The sequence below is a fragment of the Marmota monax genome, unplaced genomic scaffold (genome assembly GCF_021218885.2).
Source record: "Marmota monax isolate L192 unplaced genomic scaffold, Marmota_monax_Labrador192_F-V1.1 WCK01_AAM20220418_F8-fsc00044, whole genome shotgun sequence".
Taxonomy (NCBI): domain Eukaryota; kingdom Metazoa; phylum Chordata; class Mammalia; order Rodentia; family Sciuridae; genus Marmota; species Marmota monax.
In genome coordinates this window covers 15,529,290-15,556,403 of record NW_026695198.1, presented here as the reverse complement: position 1 = coordinate 15,556,403, position 27,114 = coordinate 15,529,290, and the positions used below count along the sequence as shown (strand labels likewise).

General features: G+C 38.5%; 1 protein-coding gene across 2 annotated transcripts in view; it reads left to right on the top strand.

Moving 5' to 3' along the window:
• Adhfe1 (alcohol dehydrogenase iron containing 1) overlaps nt 1–24,087 on the top strand; it is a 31,994-nt gene extending 7,907 nt beyond the window's left edge. Inside the window, exons 7-14 of one of the 2 annotated variants that reach the window (XM_046428548.2) lie at nt 1,763–1,840; nt 3,077–3,182; nt 6,762–6,914; nt 9,542–9,640; nt 12,350–12,428; nt 12,645–12,741; nt 15,620–15,798; nt 22,808–24,087. In XM_046428548.2, coding sequence (XP_046284504.1) covers nt 1,763–1,840; nt 3,077–3,182; nt 6,762–6,914; nt 9,542–9,640; nt 12,350–12,428; nt 12,645–12,741; nt 15,620–15,798; nt 22,808–22,891 — 875 coding nt within the window. In that variant the 3' untranslated portion in view covers nt 22,892–24,087. The remainder of the gene's footprint in view (nt 1–1,762; nt 1,841–3,076; nt 3,183–6,761; nt 6,915–9,541; nt 9,641–12,349; nt 12,429–12,644; nt 12,742–15,619; nt 15,799–22,807) is intronic. The other variant, XM_046428549.2, reaches the window with a different exon arrangement.
• The last annotated feature ends 3,027 nt before the right edge of the window (nt 24,088–27,114 follow it).

Genomic DNA, 27,114 nt, shown 5'->3' with positions numbered 1-27,114 from the left:
AAAACAGATGGCAGTTCATTCATTTTGAAAATTCTGATCTTCATTATTGCACAGATAGAGACAATTTGGGTCAGTGGGAGGAAGTTTGCAGATTTAGGCTATGAAGTCACTATGCGGAGGAGGGGAAAGGTCTTCATTGACATTTGATTAGATCCCTCTGTTGGCAGGCTTGTCCTCTAAACCCATCTGTTTTGTCCCATTTTGCCAGCCACCGTGGAGTTTAAGAAGAACATTTGCTGTTATGTTTTTTCAGTGACTCAATCCTTTCTTCCACATAATGGCTCTTCAGCTGACCTCAGGCTTTGTCTCTTCCCAGGGACATGTGGCCAGCATGTCCACATCATTCTGGATGACATCTGCTCCATGGCTTCTCAGGGCACAAACACACAAATCTGAAGCAAAAAAAAAGTGTGTGTTCCACAGAAGACCTTGAGATTTTCCAGTCTTTTCTTCCCTCCCATCTTTATGGCTGTTGGCATATTACTATTTAAAGTTTTATAGCTAAATGCACTAACTGGTAACTGAGAAATGTCCTCAGTTCAAGTTTTGTCCTCTGTTCTCTCCCTCTCCTGACCCTATTGTGAACAGTCCCTGTGATGGGACACGAGGGAGTCAGTGGCAGATGAACTGCATTGATAGGAATGAGGAACCAGCAGGGAGCAGCATAATTGGGGTCTGGCAAATGGAACCCTCTAGTGAACTGTGTCAGCATCACACATAGGGGTGATTAGTAAAGTTTAGAAACTTGACAGAACTACAAAACCATGAAGCCCAGCAAAGGCAGAGCGTTCCTGTGCTTGCTGCCAACAGGGAATAAAGATGTCTTTTAGAGACAGCAAATATGAGTGTTCTTACAGAGGTACAGTGCAGCCTGCATTTGAATACCCAGCTGCAGCTGCTTGAGGAACTGGTGCTGGAGGAACCCAAGGTTCCCAGGGCGGATCGCTGTTAATACAGACAGACATCACACACAAATGATTAGCACACATGCATGTTAGTGCAGACAAAGACATCATCATGCATGCACAGATACACAGAAACACTCATGCATGTCACTGCAGGCAGACACCATATATATTAAGTACTCCTGTTTGTACAGATATAGACAGGATACATATTAAACATTCATGCGGGCTAACCATACATGCATTTTTTATTTTTATTTTTTAGTTGTAGTTGAACATAATACCTTTATTTTATTTTTATGTGGTGCTGACGATCAAACCCAGAGCCTCGCACATGCTAGGCAAGCACTTCACTGCTGAGCCACAACTCTAGCCCCCATACATGCATTTTAATGCATGAAATGCATAATATACATCATGTCTGTATATTCACACAAACACAGAGGTCACACAAGCATATTAGATACACATGTTAGTAATTTTAGGGTTTATGTTTCTAAAACATGCATATTAACATGCATGTTAATACAGACACAGACACTTGCTTTAAACACACACTCATGCAGCAGGCACAGACATGATACATGTTAAACATGTATGTGCAGTAATACAGACAGCAACATACTTGTTAAACATATACAGTACAGATACACACCCCATACGTGCCTGTCAATGCAGGCACAGACATCATGCATATTAAGCTGACATACATGTTATATAAATACAGATATCAAGCAAGCAGCAGTGTCAGCAAAGCTTCCTTCTCTAACTTGCTTCTTTATTTCTAAGGCTGAATTAAATATTTCCACTGATCTTTATTTAGGTGCTTTATTAAAAATAATATTATTTTGTTCAAGTTCCAACTACCTCAGGAACCGGGAGTGAAACTACTGGGGTTGCCATTTTTGACTATGAATGCTTGAAAGTAAAAACTGGTAAGAATTTTGACCATAATTCTTTTAATGAATTCTCTCTTTAAGCCCCAGTTCCTTTTCTTTCATCCCACTATTTAGAAACCAAGGAGTTGTGGAGTTAAGGAAAGAATATATGCATATACACATTTTTTTTCTAAGTACATATAAAAAATAAATTTGTTTTTTGAGAATTACCTACAAAAGCATATTGAGATGCCCTGGGTCTTACTTGACCTTTTATCTGCTCATGTTAGTGACTATGTTTCAATAATAAGTGGGTGTTCCCTTTCTGTTATCTTTTTTTTTTTTTTTTACATTTTAAATCAATTTTATTGCAATGCAATTTTTATATAATACAGTCCACACATTTATGTTTCTGGCTTGGTGAGTTTTGACAAATATACATGCCATGTTACCCACCACAACCCTGATCAAGATATTAGACATTGTCATTACTCCAGAAAGTTGCCTCAGGTCCTTTGTGGCTTGTCCCTCCTACCCTGTTTCCAAGTCACCTCTGCTCTGTTTTTGTCTTAATGATTTTCATCCCATCTTCTTAATTTGTCCTTGACTCTGGGCTAATGTGTTAGGAGTGCCTCTCTCCTTGAATCTGGTTCAGTATCCTGCTTCCAGGCCTTTGCAGCAAAATAAGTTGACATTCAATTGCAAACTTAGGGTAACTTACCCTTTGACATTGTTAAAGATAACAATAATTGCCAACACTTAGTTCTGAAATTTACATTATATTATCCCATTTGATCTCTGCAAGAGCTCTGAGAGGGATAGAGGTCTATGTTATTTTAGTCTCATTGTATAGAGAACTAAGAAAGGTTAAGTAACTTGCCCAAAGACACAGAGTTGTAAAGCAAACATCATTGGTCTGCTAGTAAACCAGTTCTCTGCAATTTAACAATAAACAAATAAAACATGATTTGTAGTGTTAACCAATTTCAGTGATGTAAATATTTCTAGCCCGGCCAGTGATGTCACTCTTCCAGGAACTGGGATGAGGTGTGTGCACTTGGCTCCTGGAACACAGTAGGAGCAGTGCTACCCCATTATTGAAAAAAAAAAAAAAAAGTTTCTGATTCCAAATATTTCTACCAAATATTTCTACTGCTCCTTGCTATCTCCCTACATGAGAATGAACCTTTTCTCATACTGTTTTTAGAGAATGTATCATCCTAAAGTTATTTAGTTTTTTTTTTTTTTAAATGGTGCCCAAGCCTTTCATCTTAATTAAAAATCCTATTTTAGGCATTGCTTCACGAGCCATCAAACCCACACTGGGACTCATTGACCCTCTGCACACCCTCCACATGCCCAGCCAGGTGGTCGCCAACAGTGGCTTCGATGTGCTCTGGTAGGTACTGGTGCCACCTGCAGGGACATTTTTTTTTTCCCACCATACTTTTATTGATGTATTACAGTTGTACACAGTGATGGGATTTGTTGTTCCATATGCATACATGCACACAGTATGACCATATAATTTGGCTATTATCATTTCCTTTCCCTCTCCTCCTCTAGGGGACTTTCCTAGTCCCAGGTCTGTAGACAGTATTTTATTGCCTAAGTGCCCATTTGCAGATGCCTCTTGCATTGGCTATCATTATCCCCTTTCCTAGATGACAGTATTGATGGTAAAGGTGATCACTAGGTGTGCTGGTGTGAGCTACAAATCTGCTGTCCCCAGTTATCAGCTGTTTGTCTGCTTGGAGAGCTTGTTTTTTAATTACACATGAGCACCGTTTGGAGCCCTTGCTGGCCCTTTCCTCTTCTCTCAATTACAACTGGCCACTCATCCTTTACTGCTCCCCTGGGTGGCCGGTTCATTGCTTCTGAGATACCATCTCTTCACTTGCCTGTATCCACACTGTATTGTGAGTTTGGTGAGGACAGGGCCATCTTACTCTCTTCTCTAGGTATTCCCAGGGCACAGTGATGATTACATGACAGGTATTAAATTGTTTGCTGTTAAATGACAATTACACAAAACATTGTTAGGATCCATGCTAGGTCTATCCATGTCCCTAGTCTGCTTTTCCCACTATATTCTGCTGCCTACCAAGAGACTATAAGAAATTGTATCCAATTCTATTCTAGTCAATATTGTCAGAACTTTGATGAGGTGTCTCCTATTTACTTAGGAATAAGGGAAATAAGATTGTTTTCCTTAACTATGAAATGCATAATAAATACATCATGGCCCAAAGCAGTCAGCTTTAAAGGAATAACTCACAGGCCCAAAGACTTCACTATGAACCAATGCAGAAAGCAGGATAGAAGGAAGGAGAATGAGGGTAGTTGCTTGTGTTAGTCAGTCATCTGTCACTATAACAAAGTGCTTGAGATAGTCAATTTTAAAAGAGATAAGGTTTATTTTGGCTTACCAATTCCAAGATTTTAGTCCATAATCACTTGGTCCTGTTGCTTTGGGCCTGTGGCTACACAGTACGTGATGGTGGTAGTGCACAACAGAGAAGGCTTGTTCTCCAAATGGCAGCCAGGAAGCAAAGAGAGGAAGTAGATGAGATCCCAATCTCCTTCAAGGGCATGCCCCTAATGATTTAACTCCCTTCCAATAAGCCCCATCTCTTAAAGATTCTACCACCTTTCAATAAGGCCAAAAGCTGGAGACCAAGTCTTCAATACACGGGCCACTGAGGAACATTAGAGATCCAAACCATAATGCTGCTCATCTGAACAAGAAACATTTGGCCCAAGGAATCTTCCCCTAAGACCCCGGGGATACAGCTATGCATTAAACCTTGAGGATAATACCCCTTGAGAGGACTTGTGGGGCCTCTGATCATAAATCAACCATCACAAGGCTTGTCTAAAGGGAAAGAAGGGGTAGGAGACTCAGATGTCTGTCCCCTTCAGAAGTGCCATTTCTCATTGTGAATCAGTAATGTGACTTCCAGGTTTCACACAAAGTTTCTGGGAGTTTGGCTTGGTTAGGGAATCTGCTCCTGAGAAACAGGGATTCAGATTCTTGGATTCAGAATCTAAATGCAAGTGAGGCATGCTGTGAGGTCCCTGTTAGAGTTCGGGCCCTGGTGGACTCACCACTAACCCATGGGTATATGTCATTCTTGCATTTCTCACACATCCCCTACTTAGAATCACATGACATCCATCTAGTCACTGAATTTTTTTTTTTAATTTCTAGCACTTTATTCAAAAGTGTTCTCTGCTTCTCACATTAAAAAAAGAGTAAACCCTCATAACACTGAAACTATCATTCATGGAAAACATAGTTCATGTTACATGGTATCCCAGCATCATTGATCTAGATGGCTTTGTCTAGTGTCCTCTTCTGCAATAAGGAGCTAGACTTCAGGGCAAGCCAGCAGGTAAAGTAGTTCTGAAGTCTAGTTCTTAAAATAGCCAATCCTGAGTTTGAAACACATAAGAAAAAATAATCAGATTTTTCAAACCAGCAATTAATAATAATAGTTAATAATAAGTTTCAGAATATTCCAGGCCTATTCTAAGGGCTTTATAAAGGTCAACTCATTTAGTTTTCACAGCTGCCCTGTGAAGCGGTACTATTATTTATCCATGTCACAGGAAGGGTAGTGCCTCACACCTGGTCTATAGCGGGAAGATCTGGTGCCAGGATTTACAGCTGCACCGCTGACCCAAACCCTACTACACTGTACTCTTTATTCTCATTCTCTCTCTCTCTCTCTCTCTCTCTCTCTCTCTCTCTCTCTCTCTCTCTCTCTCTCTTTCTCTTTATGGTGGTGGTGTACTGGGGATTGAACCCAGTTGAGCTACATTCCTCGCCCTTCTTATTTTTTATTTCAACATTGGGTCTTGCTAAATTGCCCAGACTAGCTTTGAACTTGCAGTCCTCCTTCCTCTCAGCCTCCCAAGTTGCTAGCTGTAGGCGTGTGCCACCATACCCAGGTATTATACTGTAATTTTTTTTCTGGTACTAGAGATTGAACTCAGAAATACTTTTACCACTGAGCTAATCCCCAGCCCTTGTTATTTACTTATTTTTATTTTGAGACATGTCTTACTAAACTGCTGAGGCAATCCTCCTGCCTCAGCCTCTTGAGTTCCTGGAATTAAAGGTGAGCACCACCACCACACCTGGCTGCATTGCACTCCTAATGAAGTCTGTATAACTATGACCCTCCTTTGGTAATATGATACTTGACCTATGCTAGGTATAAGATGCTGACTATCTTCTATGAAGAAGTCATTTTTTAGATTCAGTGTTTTTTTAATGACTCAATTATTCAATAATTTAACACCATAAAGATATATTTATATTGGAAAAGAGTTATGTAATTTTTTTAAATTAAATTTATAATTTTTAGATATTTTATTGGTGCATTATATTTGTACATATTAGTTTCATTGTTACATATTTATATATGAAATAACATAATTTAGTCAATTTCATTCTGAGTTTATTTGTAATTGAAACACAAAAATTGCACATATTAATGGAGTACCATATCATGTTTTGTTACATGTACATACTGTGTAATTAGGTTAAACATATCTAGCTCCTCAAGCATTTATCAATTTTTAATGGCAAAAAAAAATGTTCAAAATTCTTTCTTCTAGCTTTTTGAGATGTATAGTACACAATTACTATCTATAGTCACCCTACTGTGCAATAGCACACAAAAACTTCTTACTCCCTCTTACTCCTCACTGCAATTTAGTACCCATTGATCAATCAACCTTATATGTACTGGTCAAAAACATGTAGGGCTGCCAATGCAAATCTGTCTATATTAATTTCTGTGCTGTGCATTGACTGTCATGGACAGGAGGCTAACTGGTGGAATATGTTGTGATCTCAGTGCTAATGAACATATCCACAATGGAGAGAGTGCTGGTTTGCGATTGAATGTGGGAAAGAAGGAAGAAAGATAATGTGTTCATTTTGTGTATTTTAAATATTTCTCTTTAGCCACGCACTGGAGTCATACACTGCCCTTCCCTACCACATGCGGAGCCCCTGCCCTTCCAATCCCATCACGCGGCCAGCGTACCAGGGCAGCAACCCAGTCAGTGACATTTGGGCAGTCCATGCACTGAGAATCGTTGCTAAGTACCTGAAAAGGTATGTCACCCTGAAGGAATAGAGATGGAGCATAAAAATACACTCCACCTTCACATGAAACATGGGGTACCAGATATTGAAATATCCAGAGCTTATCTGTTCACCATTTCAGCCTATAGACGTGGAGAAGCACAGACACCAGTGACCTCTGAAGAAATCCAGGTGATGGCAGGTGAAAACTGGATGCTTCAATCTGAAAAGGCAAAGGTTGCCAGGGGACGAATGGAAGCCCCTAATTTATGAAGATGCAGATAGAATAAATGGAGGTTTATTCTTCAAAGCCTCAAAACTGAAATTAGAATGAGGGGAGATGTTCTTGAAATTTGGCTCTTCAGACAGAAATGAGAGCCTGCAGGTAGATGTTGGCTGAGCCCAAATCCAGGGCTGAAACTACCCATTGAGTAAACTCTCATAAACTAAATTTAAGAAATATATATTTAGCGATTGCTGATCCAGGAGATATAAAAGGTTAAAAATATAAAAGGATTCCTAAAAATTTTTTGCAAGATTTAAGAATACAAATATAGTCCAGTGCAGTGGCATACACTTGTAGGCCCAATTATTGTGGAAACTGAAGCAGAAGGATCACCTGAGCCCAGGAGTTCAAGGCCAGCCTAAGCAAGACAGAGACACCCCATCTCTTAAAAAAAAAATTAATTCAAAAATTTTAAAGAGGGCTGGGGATGTGGCTCAAGTGGTAGCGTGCTCGCCTAGCATGCGTGAGGCACTGGGTTCAATTCTCAGCACCACATAAAAATGGAATAAAGATATTGTGTCCACCTAAAAAAACTAAAAAATAAATATTAAAAAAATTTTTTAAAGAATACAAAAGCATTTATAGTCATAATCTATGAGAGAACAAATAGCAAAAGGCTCCTGAGAGAGCATAGATCTATGGTCATCCCTCTGAGCCCTTGGGGCATTGGTTTCAGGACCTTCTGGAACACCAAAATCTTCAGATGGTCAACTTCCTTTTATAAAATGGCTTAGTATTTGCATAGAACTGACACACAACCCCAAATATACTTTAACTCTTTCTCTATTACTCAAGATACCTGATATAATGTAAATACTATGTAAATAGTTATCATACTGTATTGCTTAGGGAGTAACAAGGAAAAAATCCATGTGAGTTCAGTTCAGATGCCGTTGTTTTTTTTCTCAGTATTTTCAATGAATGTTTGGTTGAATCTATGAATGTGGAACCCACAGAAGACTGACTGTACTTAAAAAATGAAAAATTGTAACTGAGACATTAAGATATGCAAAGTCACACTCATTTTTGTACTTAACACATAATGGTGGGTAAGGAAACAGGCAGGTAAGGCCTAGATATAGATGTGGTGCCCCTCTGGCCTTGATCTTAGAAGCTCCACTTAGAAAAAATGGCGACTTTTTTTTTTTTTTTTTTTGGTAATAGGAGTTGAACCCAGGGTCACTTAATCACTAAGCCACATCCTTAGCCCTTTTTATTTTTTATTTTAAGACAGGGTCTTGCTAAGTTGCGGAGGCTAGCTTTGAACTTGCAGTCCTTCTGCCTCATCCTCCTCAGTCACTGGGATTACAGGCTTTGGAATACATTTTGTAGTAGAGCCCCCACCCCAGATGCAGGGAGGGACATGGAGCTGTTTCAGGCTCATGAGAGAACTACAGAGAAGCACAGCAGCATTGGTCTAGGTAGATAGCTAGAGAGCCAGTTTGTTTGACAGGGACTGAAGGGTCAACAGGGTCACAGATGGACAGAGGAAAGGCTGAAAGCCCCATCATCAGCTACTTCACCTTGTTGTTTGGAAAATAAGGAAGTTACACTGGGTTTGGGGAAGGAGGCACAAGTACCCAACTATTCCAAATAAAAGGAGAAAAGAAAGACTGGCACTTTTTTTGTTATAACAGGAACCCTCACTTAAGGCAAAATTGAGAAACACCAAGTAGAAGTGGTTCACTTGCCAGTCTTCCGGCTTCCTCCCTCGGGCAGGGTTTCCAAGCAATGTGTGCAGGAAGGCTGAGCTGAATCCCAACGGGTCTTTGAGAATTTGCTTTTCCATAATGGCACCAGGGATACCCAGAGCAAGCAAAGGCTTGGCCTACAATAATATCCCACATCCACAATAACAATATGAGGGTTGATGAGCAGTTTCCACAGGTACCAAAAGAGGTCCCCAGTGGGTCCAACTTGGGTCGGTGTCACAAGAAGAAGGATGACTGGGTGGGCTGGGGTTGGACTGCAGGCAGCCCAGGGCGACAGGCTCAAGGTGCATTCTGAGAATTCATTCAGGGCTGCTGTCAAGGTCATTGACAAATGAAGAAGAAGAATGAGTCTTAGGGCACTTTCCTAGAGCAACTCTCACAGTCCAAGTATCAGGGCTTGATATCCCTTGGCACTTTTATATCACATGAGCAGCTGACAGCATATTTATTATGCTTTTGGTAAAACCATTGATGAGAAAATATGTTTCCCTTTGGTTTTCCTTTAAAAGACGAGATGTCGTTTGAATAACTTTCCTAATTTTTCTTCCTACCAAGTAGCATTTCTAGCCCCCACCTCCATCTTTTCCTAAGGCAGCTCTTTATTCAGTAGGAAATGCCAATGTTGATGTGTTGTTGTTCAATATTTATATAATTCACAGGGCTGTCAGAAATCCTGATGATCTTGAAGCAAGGTCTAATATGCACTTGGCAAGCACTTTTGCTGGCATTGGCTTTGGAAATGCCGGTGTTCATCTGTGGTGAGTGAATATGAGGTTGTATTTCTTTACTCAAACCATTTCTTCTAAAAACAAATATTTATAATTTAGGACTACTGGTAAAATTTAAATATGCTGTAGAATGAAAAAATTTAATTTAAAGTCCCTAAGTAGTCTCTTCATTTGAAATCAATTTTATTGGGTCACAGTTTTTTTTTAATAACAGTTTTTAAAGATATAACAGATACATCATACAATTCATCCATTTAGAGTGTACAATTCAATGATTTTTAGTATATAAACAGAGTTCTGCAACCATCAATTTTAGAACATCTTGTCCCAAAAGAAATCCCAGACCCCTCAGCTGTCACCCAACAATCCCCCTACCTCCCTACTATTAAGAGGATACTGATCTACTTTTTCTATATAGAGATTTACCTATTCTCTATTCAATATGATTCTACTTTCTATATCTATAGATTTCTCTATTCTGTATGATTTAATTTATATGGTCTTTTGTATCCCAGCTTGTTTTAATTAGCATAATATTCCAAGGTTCAGCCGTGTATCAGCATTTCATTCTTTTTATTGCCAAATAACATTCCGTTTGGCAGATATACCACATTTTATTTATCCATTCACCAGCTGATGGAGTTTGGATTGTTATGATTTGGGGCTATGATAAATAATGTTGCTGTGAGCATTCCTGTACCAGTTTTTGTGTATACATATTTTCATTTCTCTTATTTTATACATGGGAATGCAATTGTGGGATCGTATGGTAATTCTGTGTTTCAATTTATGAGAAACTTCCAGACTGCACTGTTTTACATCCCCACCAAAAGTGGATCAGGGTTCTGATTTCTCCATAGCCTTGCCATGTGTCATAGATTCTTAAAATCTCAAATGCAGGATGCTTCCCCTAATCACTTATTTAAAAAAAGAGAGAGAGAGAGAGAGATCAGAATCTTGTCAATAGCCCAGAAATGATCTGTTTTATAGGAACTTTATTGATATGTTGCTTTAAAATTGAAAAACAGTGAACACTGAGAACAAAAAAATGGACCTTTGCTAGGGTAAATGTAAGGAAATAGTCATCATCAAACTCTGCTGCTAATGAGAACATAATCTTGGTGTAACCATAACTTGGTTCAAACCTTTTCAAAAATCAAGTGAACTTTTGTACCCAGAGCCAGAAAAATATTTATACCTCTTAACCAACTAAATCACTACTAGGAATCTAGCCTAAAGAAATATCCATGATATGAGCCACAAATTTCTTTGTAAGAATGTTCACCTAGGTGTTATTTTTTTTAATTTCACATCTGCTGTATAATAAATTTCATAACAATTGCTTATGGATACAGAAAGGATATTGTGTTATTTATAATTGAAAATTTTTAGTGCAACCTAATTCCAATAATTAATGGTTAACTAAACTATAATACTTTAAGAATAAAATCAGGCCCAAAAAAAGAAAGAAAGAAAGAAAAAAATAAAGCCATTAAAAATAATGTTTTTGAACATATTTATATGGGAAATGTTTAAAAAGACTATTAAGTAGCAAAAGCAATGCATAAAACTATGTGCACAATAAAATTATAATTAAACATGCATAAAATGACTAGAAGGAAATAGGACTACATAGGACTACCAATAGTTTTTGTCTTCTACAAAGAACATAGGCAACTGTTAAAATAAAAGCAACATTTTGTATATTGATAAAAAGTTACCTTTGAGACCTACATGAATCCTATTATATCACAAAAACACACCAGGCAATCATTTTCTAAGCCTACGACAGGTAAAACACATTTCAAAGTACCAACAACTCAGATAATCAATAACTTCCGGTTTGTTTCATGAAGGATGGGCTAGGAGCACTCTTTTCCCTTTCATAAATATTCGTATAGTTCACCAAAATAATTCTTGCCGTGAAATGTAAATAAGCGAAAAGTCATCCAATAATCCATTTTTTAAAAAATATTTATTTTTTATTTGTAGTTGGACACAATATCTTTATTTTATTCACTTATTTTTATGTGGTGCTGAGGATGGAACCCAGGGTCTCATACATCCGAGGCGAGCATTCTACCGCTGAGCCACAACCCAGCCCCCAATAATCCATTAAAAAAAAAAAACTACAGATCATTTTACTCATGAAAACATTTCATTTTTACCAAATTAATTGTAAATATACTAACTTGTCACAATATTTATCTTCTGAATCATTTAGTATACTATAACATCTTCCTATTTGTTCACTAAGAATCCAAGAGGATATAAAGATTTTCAGTAAAAACAAAAACTATGATGGTTTTTCTTGATGACAAACTAAGTCTAAACAAATCCTTAAGTTAGAATGTAAGCAAGACAAATCAGTTGAACTAACAACCTCTCAGACTAGACTAACACATTATGATTCAATGCCCTTGGAAAGGAATGGCATTGAAAGGATCTATCAGTTACTGGAAGGATGAATCCCTGGTAGTCCAGCTTGCGTGTTGTTGAATGGCCTACAATTCTACGATCGTAGAATTTGAATTTGATTGTCGAATTTGAACATTTCACAAGTTTTATTAATGAATACACTGAACTTGGAGTGAATCACAGTGGTCCTTACATCCAAGAAAAAAAGAATATATATCTCTGTGTGAAGGGCCCCCCCCATAAGAGTGTCTTTGTGTAATTGATACGAATTCTGATATTTGTATGTCAACTTAGGCATCTTTTTTTTTTTTTCTTTTCTAGCCATGGAATGTCCTACCCAATTTCAGGTTTAGTGAAGACATATAAAGCAAAAGATTACAATGTGGATCACCCACTGGTGGTAAAAATAATTAATAAAAATTATTTTATTAAATCTTATATTCCTCACAATTTCCTGGAGGTTGAATCCAGAGCATCATGCATGCAACCCCTGAGATCTCTATCACTGAGCTATACCTCCCAACCCATATTTGTCAATTCTTGACTGCATGGAATATAGGTTAAAGTAATACCTGGAGAATGCAGGAGGAAGAACGGTTTTACTGTCTCTCCACAGCCCCATGGCCTTTCTGTGGTTCTCACATCCCCAGCAGTGTTCACGTTCACAGCCCAGATGTTTCCAGAGCGGCACCTGGAGACAGCAGAAATATTGGGTATGAACCATTACTCATAAATCTGTGACCCACATAGGTGGAGCATTTCCTAGGATTGCTTCTGAAGGTAACCATAAAGAATAATGCCAAAATATGTTGCTTTGGAGTGGCTTAAAAAAATATCAGTGACTTGTTCAAAGCCCTATGTAAGCACTAAAATACCATAATTTTTTTGTTTCTAAGAGTCTGATAAGAATGAAACAGAACCAAATATTGATTATTTTAAATTTGTAGTAATATTATTTTCTCTGCTTTCATGCTCAAGGAAAGTTTAACTCTGTACCTACTATTAATTTATAGTTGGTTTTTGCCAAGTGGAATTGATAGTAAAATGAATCTAAATCTGGAAGCAAGAATAAATTCCCAATCACAGTGAATCTGAATGAGAAACTTTATTAAAAAGATCCCGAATGAACCGTTCGCCATACTTTAGAATAAATCAGATCTATTATAAGACATTCACAGTCCCTTCTTAATCTTACCAGAAATAAAAATTATATTCCGATAGCTGTAGTAGAAAGGAAAATGTTGGTGTTTTTCTGACATGAGAACTCTTTTAAGCAGACTCGAGTATTTGATTAATTTGCAAACCACCTTATTCCCCTGCTCAGGTTTAGGGTGGGGAAGGAAAGGCTAAAAAGAAAACTTCATTATGCTGCTGGAGCTCCAGCCGTTGGAGAGAGACTGTTTCCAAGGAGGTGGGAATGACCGCAGACATCCTCTGCAAGCTCGGCCTCCCCTTCACTCCCCTCACACACTTACCCATTTGTGCTCAGAGTTCCAGGGGCTGTGCTGAGCATATTAATGTCTGCCTCCTAGGACCCAGAGCCAGCCCCAGGCTTGATTTCCAGCATATGCTGTGAGAACATGCCACCAACTTTATGAAGATCTTGTGTCCCCTTTCCCTTTTAGAAGGGAGATGTCCTTCAGCCTCAGGCTGGGACACAGTTGCCTTTGTAAATATGCAAACAGTACAAATGGTTGAAATAAGGGAGCAAATCACAGATTGCATTCATGGAAAAATGGGAAAAATATTAGAGAACTTAAAGTGCACATTCCACACAACCACCAACATTACTGAGAAAGCCCTTCCTCTGTTAGACAAGATCCAGGCTAGAAGAACCCATGGGTTTTTCTCCTCCTTACACAGGAAATTTTCATATTAGTCCCATATTTGGCCATTAAATATTTTGATTTTCTATGTAATCTCAGATTTTCTTAGGTTTAGGACAATGGATTATCTTTCTTACCCCCCTTTGCCTCCCCCCCACCTCTTTCTCGCCTCTCTCTTTTTCCTAAAAACACTTCATAGGAAAACCCAGAGATTTTGATGGTGTGTTTTATGGCAGCCATCCTAGAACATAAAAACATCACAAATGGGATGGGGCTGGGGTTGTGGCTCAGTGGTAGAGCGTACGCTTTGCACATGTGAGGCACTGGGTTTGTTCCTCAGCACCACATAAAAAATAAAATAAAGGTATTGTGTCCATCTACAACTTAAAAATATTTTTTTAAAAAAAATCACAAACCCTGCATTGAATGTCACCTCTCCCTAATCCATGTTTTAGCTGCTGCTCTCCTGGTTCAATTTACCCCATTCCCTAGATTAATAAAACTGTTCTCACTTCATAGAAAGGAAAGCTTAAACTGATTTAATAATATGCTCCAACATGTAGGTGAACAGAACGTTCTAGTCTCCTTCAGAGGCACTTTGGATAAACTTCATGCAGTGCTGCCTTCTGTTCACAGAGTGCTTTGCTTCTTGGCAGTGAAGGTGTCCATTCAAAAGATGGGGAACAAGGCAGGTGCTTCCTCTGGGAATTTTCACCCTCCAGGTGGACAGAACCCCATGGCTCTTCCAGACTTACATCTCTAGGATTATAAGTATTAATTATTAATTATGTAAAAACTTTGTCCTTACAAATCTCCAAACCTTGGCAACCTTCTTACCTCTTCACTGTTATCATTAATACCTATACATGAAGCAGGGTTTTCTGAGAGGCTTCATGTTCTTGCTTCTGCCCAGTTGGTACTGTAATATTTATTAAAAGGAAACTTCCCTGCCCTTTGGCAACAAAGACAAAAATAAGAAGAAAGTTTCTAGCTATAAAAAGGAAATATTTCCCTCCCTGGTCACTGTTACACATTTTTGTTATACTATTTTCTTCCTTTTTGGCAATTAATGTGGGAGTTTTGGTACTTTTATATCCTTGTCTCACAAGGCTTTTACGAAGGGTCCCTTCCTCCTCCTTCTCCTCCTCCCTCTTCCCCCCTCTTTGTACTCCCCCCACCCCATGGTATGTGTGTGTGTGTGTGTGTGTGTGTGTGTTACTAGAGATTTAACCCAGGGCCCTGCACATGCTAGGCAAGTGCTCAACCATTGAGCCACATCCCCAGTTCCAGGTCTTGACTTTTTTTAAGATGTTGCATGAGAAAAGACATGAAACATGCACACCTCTAGATGTCAGCAAATTCCAAGCCTTGAAAATCACATAAGCTGTGTTTCACCTACAAATGCTCCTTCCTCCTCCCCAAGTACCAGACTTCTTTTCTGGTTTCCTTTCTGTAGCTTTCTTTATTGCTTCTGTACCTCTTTCCCACCACCCAAAGGCTGAGCAGGTAGGAATTGACAGTTCCTTAGAAATGTGAGAGTCAATTTAAGAGCCCTGGCAGACTTTTTTTTTTCTTGCAGAGGCCCTGGGCTTCTCAGTCTTGCCTTGCCAACACGTTTTCTGTGGGGTTGATCATTGACCATTGAGCCACCTTGAGGGAGGCACAGTGATGCCCTCATCCTTGGCATTTGGAAATGGATAAGAGTACACATGTTGTATCTGACTGATCTTGTGCCTTCCTCTCCGCCTACACCCTCTCTCCCCAGTGTGCATTTTGTGTCTTCTAGGAGCGGACATTCGCACTGCCAAGATCCAAGATGCTGGGCCTGTATTGGCAGATGCACTCCGGAAATTCTTATTTGATTTAAATGTTGATGATGGCCTCGCTGCCATTGGTTACTCCAAGGCCGACATCCCTGCATTAGTGAAAGGAACGTTGCCCCAGGTAAGAGGCACAGCATGGTCCTCACTCCTGCTAAGAAGCACAGAGCTTCCAGAAAAATATGTTTCATTTGGGGTGGGTTAGGGGGAGATAGAGACATAGGGTTCTGCAGCTGGTCTCAGGTTTCCTCCACAGCAGTTCCCCATTGGGAAGGGGCCCAGGCTCCTTTGCCTTTATGTTATTCCATAGAAGTGTGGTTTAGGTGAGGATTTTATGGTAAAACTGAAAGGATTCTTTATGGAAATTTGAGGGGAAAACAACCCAAATCAACCCTGAACGAAGGCAAAATTTCCCTATTTCTGTTCTTTTAAGATTCCCCTGTAAAATAGCACAAAGCTGTTCAAAAGGACTGCTGATGTTATTTTCCATTATAAAGAGTGACAAATTCCTACTATTTTGTGACAAATGAGCACGCCATTTAAGTTGAAACTATTACGAAATTGCTTTGGAATGAATTTGGAAGATTGTATATTTTATACAAATGTTATTTTCTCTGGGTCTTATTTCATTTACTTAAACTTTGCTAAAGAATATCAAGTGAGCTGCAGTTCTTTATTTGGCAGAATCATATAGATGTATTAACTTCCCTCTCCCAAGAATCTCATGAAGAGAGTTGATCCTTTGTTGGAACTCTCAAGCTGATACATCAGATGCTAATGGGCCAAGACTCTGTTCATTGCAATTCATCACCAAGTAGAGAGCTCAGAGCCATGAGAGCTTGGTTGGTGGGCCACACGGTGTTCACCATGCCTGGAATTATATGGCAAGACAGGGATCATTTTAATATTGTGGGGCTCTTCTGTCCAAAGTTAAGGCATTTGTGGGCCTCTCCCTGACCTTGAAACAAAGCTAAATCTGGAATATCCTGCATGGCATCCTGCATACTATAAGTAGCAGTGCTCTTTTCCCTCTTACTCCAGGTAGTAAAGACTTTGAACTAACTGCTTCATCCCCATGTATCAGTGTGTAGAATGTTGACAGTCTCACCACTCACGTAAGATATTTGTATAGATCTGGCTCACTGGCTCATATTTCCACCAGGAGCCATGTAGGCAATCAACAAAGTCATTTAATACAACAGGAAGTAGTGGGGACTTTGGTAAACTGGAAAGCATGTGACTCATCTAATTGGGTGAACAGCTATTCTGCAATTCTTATCACCAAGCAGAAATTCAGGTCCTTCTATTGGTAGAACTTCCAATTTCAAGAAAAATAAGCAATCCAGATGTTCCTACTGAGTTTGCCCTGGTTTCCCTATGTACAAATGAATCATAGACCATGAGCCACCAGTTTCCCAGATTTAGATTAAAGTCCAGTGAATCCAGTTGTATCTAAAAATATAAATGATGGGCTGCGGTTGTGGCTCAGTGGCAGAGTGCTTGCCTCACATGTGTGGGGCACTGGGTTTGATTCTCAGCACCGAATATAAATTTAAAAAGATAAATATCCATCAACAACTAAAAAATAGTTTAAAATAATGAAAAAAATAAAAATAAAATATAATTGAATGTAAAAAAAAAAGTGTAGCGCAGCCCTGAGCCATCCTACGAATTCTTAGTTCTAACTCATAAGTCCAAGAGACAAAATAGCCAAAAGATAAGACCTTGTGAGGCCATCACAATTACTTTATCCAAACTTACTAGACTATAAGTTCCATGAGGGCAGGACTTTAGCTCCTAGCACAACCTAAAAAACATGCTAAATAAACACATACCTGCAGACCCTTCCTCTTACAGCCTCTGTCCAGATGAGCTAAGTGGCTAGGTGGTAGTAACTTTTTGAGATGTTTCCTCAGATTGACTAACTAGGACTCAGCCAAAGTCAGGGGTACCATGAAGGCCTGTCCAGGGACACCACAGACTGAGTGGTCTTCCTGATTTTAATAGCACAGTCTCAGTAACACTATCTATTCTGCAAGGGCCCTCTATAAAGTTATGCTTGTTTAACCCAGGACAGTATTCAAAAATGTGTGTTTGTCTGCTTCCAAGAATGGTATCTATGATTTTTAGATGAAACTGTATAGTATTCTTAGCCATTTAATAGCTGGTGACAGTGCACTTCCCCTCCATCAACACACATTGGCAAGTTTTCACTGTTCTAATTCTACTGTGCTCAGACCTTCACTTTCAAGAGCTATTCCAGACTATAACATTTAGTCTGGAAACATTGGAGACCATCCACTAAAATAGTAAGTTAATTAGGTATTATTCTGGATGCCTTCATGTACATGTCATAGAGAGAAATCATAGAAGCAAAACCTTAATTAGACAAAATGAATTTCTTAGTTTCACAAAAGATGGGAGGTAAATGCAGTCTTTTGAATGTAAGTCATGTCACAAAGTAGGAAGCCAGATTTCCCTTGATCTGTTTTCATAAAGCAGCCCCAAGGTGTATACTGCCTTTCCCCCTTTGATCATGTTTGCATGATTAGGAGAAACAGTTGAAGTTAATTAACTAGCACTGGTTCCATTTTGGAGTCAATGGGATAGATATATGCACATATTCATAGACTCCTAGGACTTTAAAGGGGATCTTAGAAATGAGCTTGTCTATTCTGCAGATGAAGAATGACTGTGGGGTTTTGTTTTATTTTGCATTTTGGCAGCAGTGAACATTTTACAGAGAGGTTATTGCAACTTCAGAATTTTACACGCCTAGTAAATCGATCTTCACTTTTTAGTGTCTATGGGATTTAAGGCAGGGAGGAGGATAGACTAGTCCCTTAAAGGACATTGCCAGAGAGTTTATTTCATAGAGTCGATGTTTGATAAAGGTTCTTTTATGTTCAGCAACCAGGGACCAGTTTTCTCTGGAAGGAACAACCAGGCCTGTATTCTTGACCAAACACCACAGCCCTTACTGGTGGCAGCAAATAGTGGCCCTGTGTACAGAGGCTTCCAACTGCCGTAGCTAGGCTGCAAGGAGAGCAGGCAAAAATAAATTAATCTTCCAAGATGAATTTCTGAAACCCCTGGAAAGAAACATTTACATTTCAAATCAAAACATTTCATTACTGAGGAGAGCTGCCTACCCGAATGAGCACTTCCACTCCCTGGTAGACAGGGCAGCTGAAATGTTGTTATTTTATGAATGTGCTAAAAGTAGAAGTCTGAATTTACTTCGGTGCCCATGTTAATCAGTTGTTCTTGGTCTTACATGTCTATAAATAACCGCACGTTGCTTAACACGTCTTCATTCTGAGTTTAGCTTTCATATGGCAGAGCTGATTTGTCTAGCGAGACATCACAAACTTTGTCTTTGCCCGCATTTAACCACTCTCTGGGGGCTAGAGATATGAAAGAGCAATTCTGCTTAGGCATGGCCCCAGGTCCTTCTGAGAGTCCTGAACTGTGTGACTAAAGATAAACCCAGATTGTGTAAAGGGACTTTGAGCTTATCAGATAAGACTCATTATAACAGAGTAATGTGGAGATCATCATATGTGGCCATAGAAAATGCTGAACTTCTGCTCTCAACCCTGCTGTAAACATAGATAGATGATAGATAGAAGAACCATGAACAAGCCTTTGCCTTGCTGTGGATTTTCAAAATTCCTTAGGGTCTCTGGAGGATCTGCTGGGATGTAAAATTTTGCTTTTGCCTCACTCATATTCATCAATATTGCCCCTCACCTTTTTCCAAATATCCATCCATTCATCCATCCTTTTTATTTTCAATTATTTTTAATTGTGGACACATGTACATAAAACATAAAATTTACCATTCTAATTAATTTTACACATATAACTCAGTGCTATTAAGTATATTCAGTGTTATACAGCCAAACATTTCCAGAACTTTCTTTTATCATCCCAAATAGCCATACATCCCTTAAACAACAATTCCCCCTTCTCCCAGCCTTTGGTAACTTCTATTCTACCTTCTATCTCTGAATTTGCCTATTCTAGGTACCTCATTTAAGTAGAATTTCACAATATTTTTCCTTTTGTGACTGACTTATTTCATTTATCATAATGTCTTCACTGTTCATGCATGTTATAGCATGTGTCAGAATTTCATTCCTGCTCATGTCTGAATAATATTTCATTGTATAGGCACATCCCATTTTGTTTATCCATTCACATGTTGATGGGACATGGGTTGTGTCCATCTTTTGGCCTTTATGAATAATGCTATGAACATTGATGTGTAGTTGTCTATTTGAGTCCCTGCTTTCTTTTGAGTATAAACCTAGGAGTAGAATTAGACCATATAGTAATTCTACGTTTGACTTTTTGAGGAATTGATAAACTGTTTTCCATAGTGGCTGAATCATTTTATATTTTCATTAACAATTCATGCAGTTCCAATTTCTCCACCTCTCCATCAACACTCCTTATTTTCCATTTTATAATAGTTCATCTCAATAGGTGTGAAGTGGTATCTAGTTAAGGCTTTGATTTGTGTTTCCCTGATGATTAATAATACTGAGCATGTTGTCATGCATTTACTGGCTATTTATTTTCTTTGGAGAAATATTTATTCAAGTTATTTGCTCATTTTTGAATTGAGTGGTTTAGGGTTTTGTTGTTGTTACTGTTGTTGAATTGTAGAAATCATTTTTAAATTCTGGACATTTATCCCTGATCAGATATATGATTGCAAATATTTTCTCCTGTTTTGTGAGTTATCTTTATCCCTCTTGTTAGTATCTTGGTGCACAAAAGTTTTAAATTTTTATCTAGTCCAGATTATCTGGTTTTTCCCTTATTGCCTGTGTTTTTCATCTCATATCCAAAATATCTTTGCCAATTCCAAGGTCATGAAGTTCTCCCCCTTTGTATTCTTCTTTTTTGAGTTTTAAGGTTTGTGCTCTTATTTCTGGGGGTTTAGACCCATTTGGAGTTGATATTTTAAAAAATTTTTTTTAGTTGCAGAGGGACATAATACCTTTATTTTATTTATTTATTTTTATGTGGTAATACTCAGATCAAACCCAGTGCCTCACACACTTTAAGCAAGCATCCTACCACTGAGTCACAACCCCAGCCCTGAGTTGATTTTTTAACGTTTCCTTCTTTCTTTTTCTTTTTTTTAAATTTTTTTAGTTGTAGATGGACACACAATATCTTTATTTATTTTTATGTGGAGCTGAGGATGGAACCCAGTGTCCCACACATTCGAGGCAAGTACTTTACCACTGAGCTGTAGCCCCAGCCCTCCTTCTTTCTTTTTATCTTTCTTTTCTTTTTTTAAATATTTTTTAGTTGTAGTTGGACACAATACCTTTATTCTATTTATTTATTTTTATGTGGTGCTGAGGATAGAACCCAGCACCTCACACATGCTAGGCGAGCGCTCTACCGCTGAGCCACAGCCACAGCCCCTCATCTTTCTTTTAACTGAAAAATACTCTTTGATATCTACCATATATCATGCATTGTTTGGGATACAGCAAAGAGGAAAATAAAGTCCCTTTCTTCCTTCCTGGATCTTATGTTCTAGTGAGGGGGGAGACAGACAATGAACATCTATAAATAAGATATAAACAAAATAATTTCAGATAGTGATTAATGATGTGAAGGAAAAACCTGGATGATGAGACAGAGAGTAACCTTGCAGGGATGATGTGGTGGGAACCCCAGCAAGGTAATGAAGTCTTTTGTGAGAAGTCCTCTGCTTGGTGGCAGCTACATGAAGCTCTGCAGGCAGAGGGGAAAGCCAAACATTTAAAAGGAACAGTGGGACCAAGTGAGATGAGACAATGGGAGAGGAGAGAGCTGGGGTGAGAAGCAAGACCAGGCTAGGGCAGCATCAGAGATTATAATGTTGCTCTAATCACAACAAGGAGATTATCCAAGAGTTTTAAGCACTGGGATGGTGTGATAAGATTTAAAAGGGGGAGGGGGGCATCGTTAGGGCCGCTTTGGAGAAAATTACCTCTAGGGGGCGATAGTGGAGCAAAAGTGGAAAAGGCTGTCAGGCAGCACAGGCGCATAATGGTGTCTGCAACAGGAGGTGAGAAGTGCTCTAGATTGGGGATTCATTTCGGACATAGGTCAAACAGATTTGCTGATGGGTTGAACCTGCAGAGCAAGGAAAAGAGAACTCACAGCTAGCTCCTAAGTTTTCATCTGAGCTACTGGGTGTCATTTCTGAGTTGAAAAATGGGAGGGGTAGGCCGACTCTGGTCTTGTACATATAACCTTTGAGATGTCAATATCTCCCCTCCCCACCATCTTCATTAACTCAACAAGTAACTCTTGAGCATCTACTTTCTGTGTGTCAAGTGTTCTGGTCACCACTAGGGTGTAGAGCAGTGAACACAACTGAGCTCTCCCCATAATGAGCCTCCCTGTTTACCAGGTATGCTCCCGTGAAAGTGGGAGCCCCTTACTCATTTAGACCACATAGTAGTCATCATACCTTCTAGTCCCCTATCCCAGAGGGATAAATACCACTGAAGGAGTAAAAATAGCCATAGGATGTGCAGGCTGTTTGCTGACTTGACTCATAATAATCATTGAAAAACTGGGAAAATCACTAAACTAGTTTGGGAAAGGAGAGGTAAAACGTTAGTTTATAGGAATAAAGAAATCGCTTGTTGCACACAGCCTGATGGCTCATGTCCTACAGAATTTCTTTTGAATATACCTTAAGTCCATGTTGCAAAATATATGGTCTTAGAAGTCAAGGACAAATAGTTTTGTTTTCTTTAGCAGCACTCTCTGTGCCTGGGACAGGACTCTCTGCCCTTGGAGAATTGGCAGAGGTTGTTGACAGACCCGGTTTGGTTGTTAGAGAAGGTGTTTTCTGTATGACTGGTTTGATTTTATACATTTGTCCAGGGCAGAAGGCAAGGGGCAATAGCTTTTGAAAGCTCCTTGGGAAAGAGGCATGACTTGATAAGCCTCTGAGTTGGTAATTAGCTAATACACAGCATAAAAGAAATGGTTTTAAAGATATGACTATTATCAAATCATTCTTTCTTAAGACTACGTTAATGTACATAACAAGTAACTTTTACAGTCTTTTGCAAGCCCTGAGTAACTCCTTTTATTTACTGTTTCAGGAAAGGGTCACCAAGCTTGCACCCCGTCCCCAGTCAGAAGAGGATCTATCTGCTCTGTTTGAAGCATCAATGAAACTGTACTAGTTGCCATTTTAATTGAAAGAATTGCCAGCATCCACTGTAGTTCTGAGAACAGAAGTTGACCTGGCTAGAGAATTGTCTTTTCATCTCCACACATAACTTACTTGCTACAGTTTGAATGTAATAGATATAAATTTATCCTAGGAGATTCCCTGATGTTCAAGCTATTTCCATAAAATAAGCTAGACAAATGCTCACTATGTCAGACCCGTGGGCCAGACTTCAGGTGTTAGTGTTCTTGTGCCAACTCCACAGAATACTCTGCCTCTATTCCATGTGTCAAATGGGCAAAAACTCAGTATTTTAAAAATATGTAAATGTACTTATGCTGTGCACAGTACCTGCATGCCTAGAAGTTTATCCTATAGAAAGACTAGCACAAGGGGCAGGGTCTATAGCTCAGTGGTAGAGCACTTGCCTAGTATATGTGAAGCACTAGGTTCAATCCTTAGCACCACATAAAAATAAATAAAATAAAGGCATTCTGTCCATTTACAACTATAAAATTTTTTTTAAATACTAGCACAAGTATTTAAAAAAATATGAAATATGATGAGGTGTTTCTGGAAAGATTTTTTAAAATATATTAATTTATTTTTACATGGTGCTGAGGATCGAACCTAGTTCCTCACACGTGAGGCAGGCGCTCTACCACTGAGCTACAGCCCCAGCCCCTGGAAAGATTTTTTTTGAGTAACAAAAACCGAAATAATCTATATATTCATTAAGCTACATGGTAGTCATCACATCTTCTAATCCCCTACCCCAGAAGGATAACAGACCACTAAGGAAGTATAAATAGCCACAGGAAGTGCAGGCTGTCTTTGCTGACTTGACTCACAACATTTTTTAAAAAATCAAGCAAATCACTAAATTGGTTTAGAAAATGAGAGATAATTAATAGTATATAGATTAATAAATCATTAATCATATATATATGATCAACCAATAAATCATTAATAGTATACAGATGAATAAACCATAATGTATTTAAGCAGTGGAGTATTATGGTATTATTATAAGAATGAAATAAATCTGTTGGAAATATGTCTATTATATAACGAATGTTGGAAAAAAACAAGTTGTAGAAAAATTAAACTTTGGTATAATGTGATTTGTACTTTTTCAACTATATGTAAACACATGTCTACATGTAGAAAAGATGCACATGAAAATATTAAAAGTTATCATTGGAAAAATTTGGAGTATAGAGAAAATGTTTATATTTTATAAGCATCTATATTGCTTGGATTTGTTAAAACAGGAGATTTTCTAATTTTTAAAAAAGGAGAAAGAAGGGATAGAGGTGTAACTCGATGGTAGTGCCCAAGGTAAGCATAAGACTTTACCAACAAATTTCATCTACACCTTGCAGAATAAATCTAGCTAAAGTTCTTTCTAGCTTTTCAAGAAAAATCATTGAGTATGATATGAGAAGTTGTATGTGAATGAGGCAGAAAATAGAAAACTCTTTGCTAATCTGAGATCCTTAGGAAACTTTAGTAAAGGTTGTTAATGAATGTCTCAAAATATATGTGGCATAGCAAAAATATATGTATGTATATGTATAGTGCATATTATATACATATACACATATATAACTTTATATATACATAGATATTTACATGTTTTTCCCTCCCCCGCCAAAAAAAAAGGATCCAGATAAATTAAAGAATTCCTAAAATACAGTTATCCCACTATATCCTTAAAAGATTGGTTCCAGAACTCCACACAGATAGCAAACTCTGTAAATACTCAAGTCCCTTATATAAAATGACACAGTACTTGCATATATCCTATGCACATCCTCCCATACACCTAACACAATGTAAATGCTATGTAAGTGCTTGATCTACTGTATTGTTCAGGGAATAATGACAAGGGGATTATGTGTATCGATGTTCAGCACAATCATTATAGGCCTAACTTCATAGTACACAAACAAGAATCAGAAAAAATTCCAACAACTAGTGCAGGAGAGAGACTGAGGATCTATGAACCAGAAGGAGGCTACAGAAGGGTGTGTCTACATACCATTCACTAAATTCAGTGTATGGTTCAGTGTGCAGCAAATTCAAGTTTTTCTCTTTATAATTTTCTGAAATATTTCCCCTCAATGTTTTCAATCTGCAGTTGGTCGAATTATGGATGTGGAACCCCCAGAAAAAGAGAGCTGACTGTATATTCTGCAACGTGATATGACATCATTAGGAAAATATTAGACTAGGGGTCAATGGCCTTGAGTTTTGCCCCAGTCTTATCTGAGTCTTACTTTATTCAACCAAAGCTTCTCCCAGCTTGAAAATACTATGACTAGATCTTCTAGAGTACCTATTCCTAAAGGTGAGATTTTGAATTGAGGGAATTTAATGTAAAATAATTCGAGATGTAGAAATGAATTCTATGTCTCACTGAATGTTTGATTCGTTTCCTAACATTTGCCAGATGTCTAAATGTGACTCACCAAAAGGAGTGTTTGGTATTCATATTGACGATGACTCTGTAGAGGAAGAATTTAAAGGTCAAGCATGAAGAAACAGATTTAAGAGGCCTTAATGTTTTTTTTTCTCTTGATACCCATCATTTTGGTCCTTATAGTTTGAAAATATTTGTTCTTTTCTTTTTGTGTGGTACTGGAGATTGAACCCAGAGCTTTGCACATGCTAGGCAGGCACTTTACCACTGAGCTATATCCTCAGCCTATAATTTAAAAATATGAAAAATGTGCTTTGTGATTTACCATTTATTTTTAGGGTGAGATAGGCTACTAGGCCTATTTATGTAAACCAAACATTTTCATATTGCACAGACAACAATTAAGTGCATCTTCCTAGTTTCAAATCCCGTTTTTCTACTGATTTCCTTTTTTAAAAAAATACTTCTTTTTTAGTTGTAGTTGGACACAATACCTTTATTTTACTTATTTATTTTTATGTCATGCTAAGAATCAAACCCAGCCCCTCACACATGCTAGGCAAGTACTCTACCTTTCCTTTTTAAAAAACATTCTTAACAAGCCACAACTCCACTTATATGAATTAATTCAAGGCAAGAAAAATTTTTAAAATTATATTCAAGAGTTTTATGATACTACTTTCATAGAACTATCATACGTGGCAGCATTTTCACTTAAAATGTGTACACATTCAGCCAGATGTGGTGGCAATGCCTGTAATCCCAGCAACTCAGGAGGCTGAGCCAGGAAGAACACAAGTTTGAAGCCAGCCTCAGCAACTCAGTGACTTAGCAAGACCAAATATATACACACATACATCCCTGATTTATTTTGTGATATAAAACACTAATTTGTTCCAAGTAGGCCATGTTTCTATGATTTATTGTCAAGTGTCACAATAAATAGCTGTCACATTATTTTGCCCTCCTGTCTCTTCTCCCTGCATAGAAAGGGCTGTGTTGGACTTGGCATTATTTGAGTAGCTGTGGACACAGCTGTGGGGTATTTTCAAGTGGTCAATGAAGTAAGGCTGCTCTTGTAAAAGACAGACAAGTACAGTATCAAAATAGAGCGCACGCGCACAAAAAATTGCTTTTCTGGCCTTTTAACCCTGAGAAAGATTAATGGTTGTTTGGATTAGAAACTGTACCCTAATGAGGCACTATTGCCTCTTGGGAGTGAGTATGAGAAAGAGGACTGTTCACCCCCGGGGTCAACACTGCACAGGCTGCCAGTCTCTGATGACCAACAACCCCAAGCCAGACAGCTGCTATGGCTCCACCATTAAGTGCCCGCTCCTCTTGGGAGCTATTGGGGGACTAAGGCCATCACCATCACAATGGCCTGGGGGAGGCAGTCTCCAGAGCCACGCCACAATGAATGGACAGAAATCAGTTCTTGAGGCCCTAGGTTGAATTGCTGGCAGCTGGAGATGGGAGGGTCTCCTTTCTCCTGCTATTATTCCACTGTTTTTCCAACTACCCCAATCACTCTCAGCATAAATGCAACCCCACCACCACCCCATCCCATCCCCTGCTACTGCAATAACTGTGTGAACTCCCTTGTGAAACTACATTCAGGACAGTTAACTTGAAAGTAACCCATTTCATTCTTTCTGGCTTTACATATTTGCTTTTTAATTTGGGTGCTCTAAATTGCTTTTCAATTTACAATGATTAAAATAATCATGAGAGAAAAGAAAGAAAAAAAACTACTCATCATCCCATTACCCAAACACAGCTGTTAACATTTGATAGATTTTCTTTCTGTT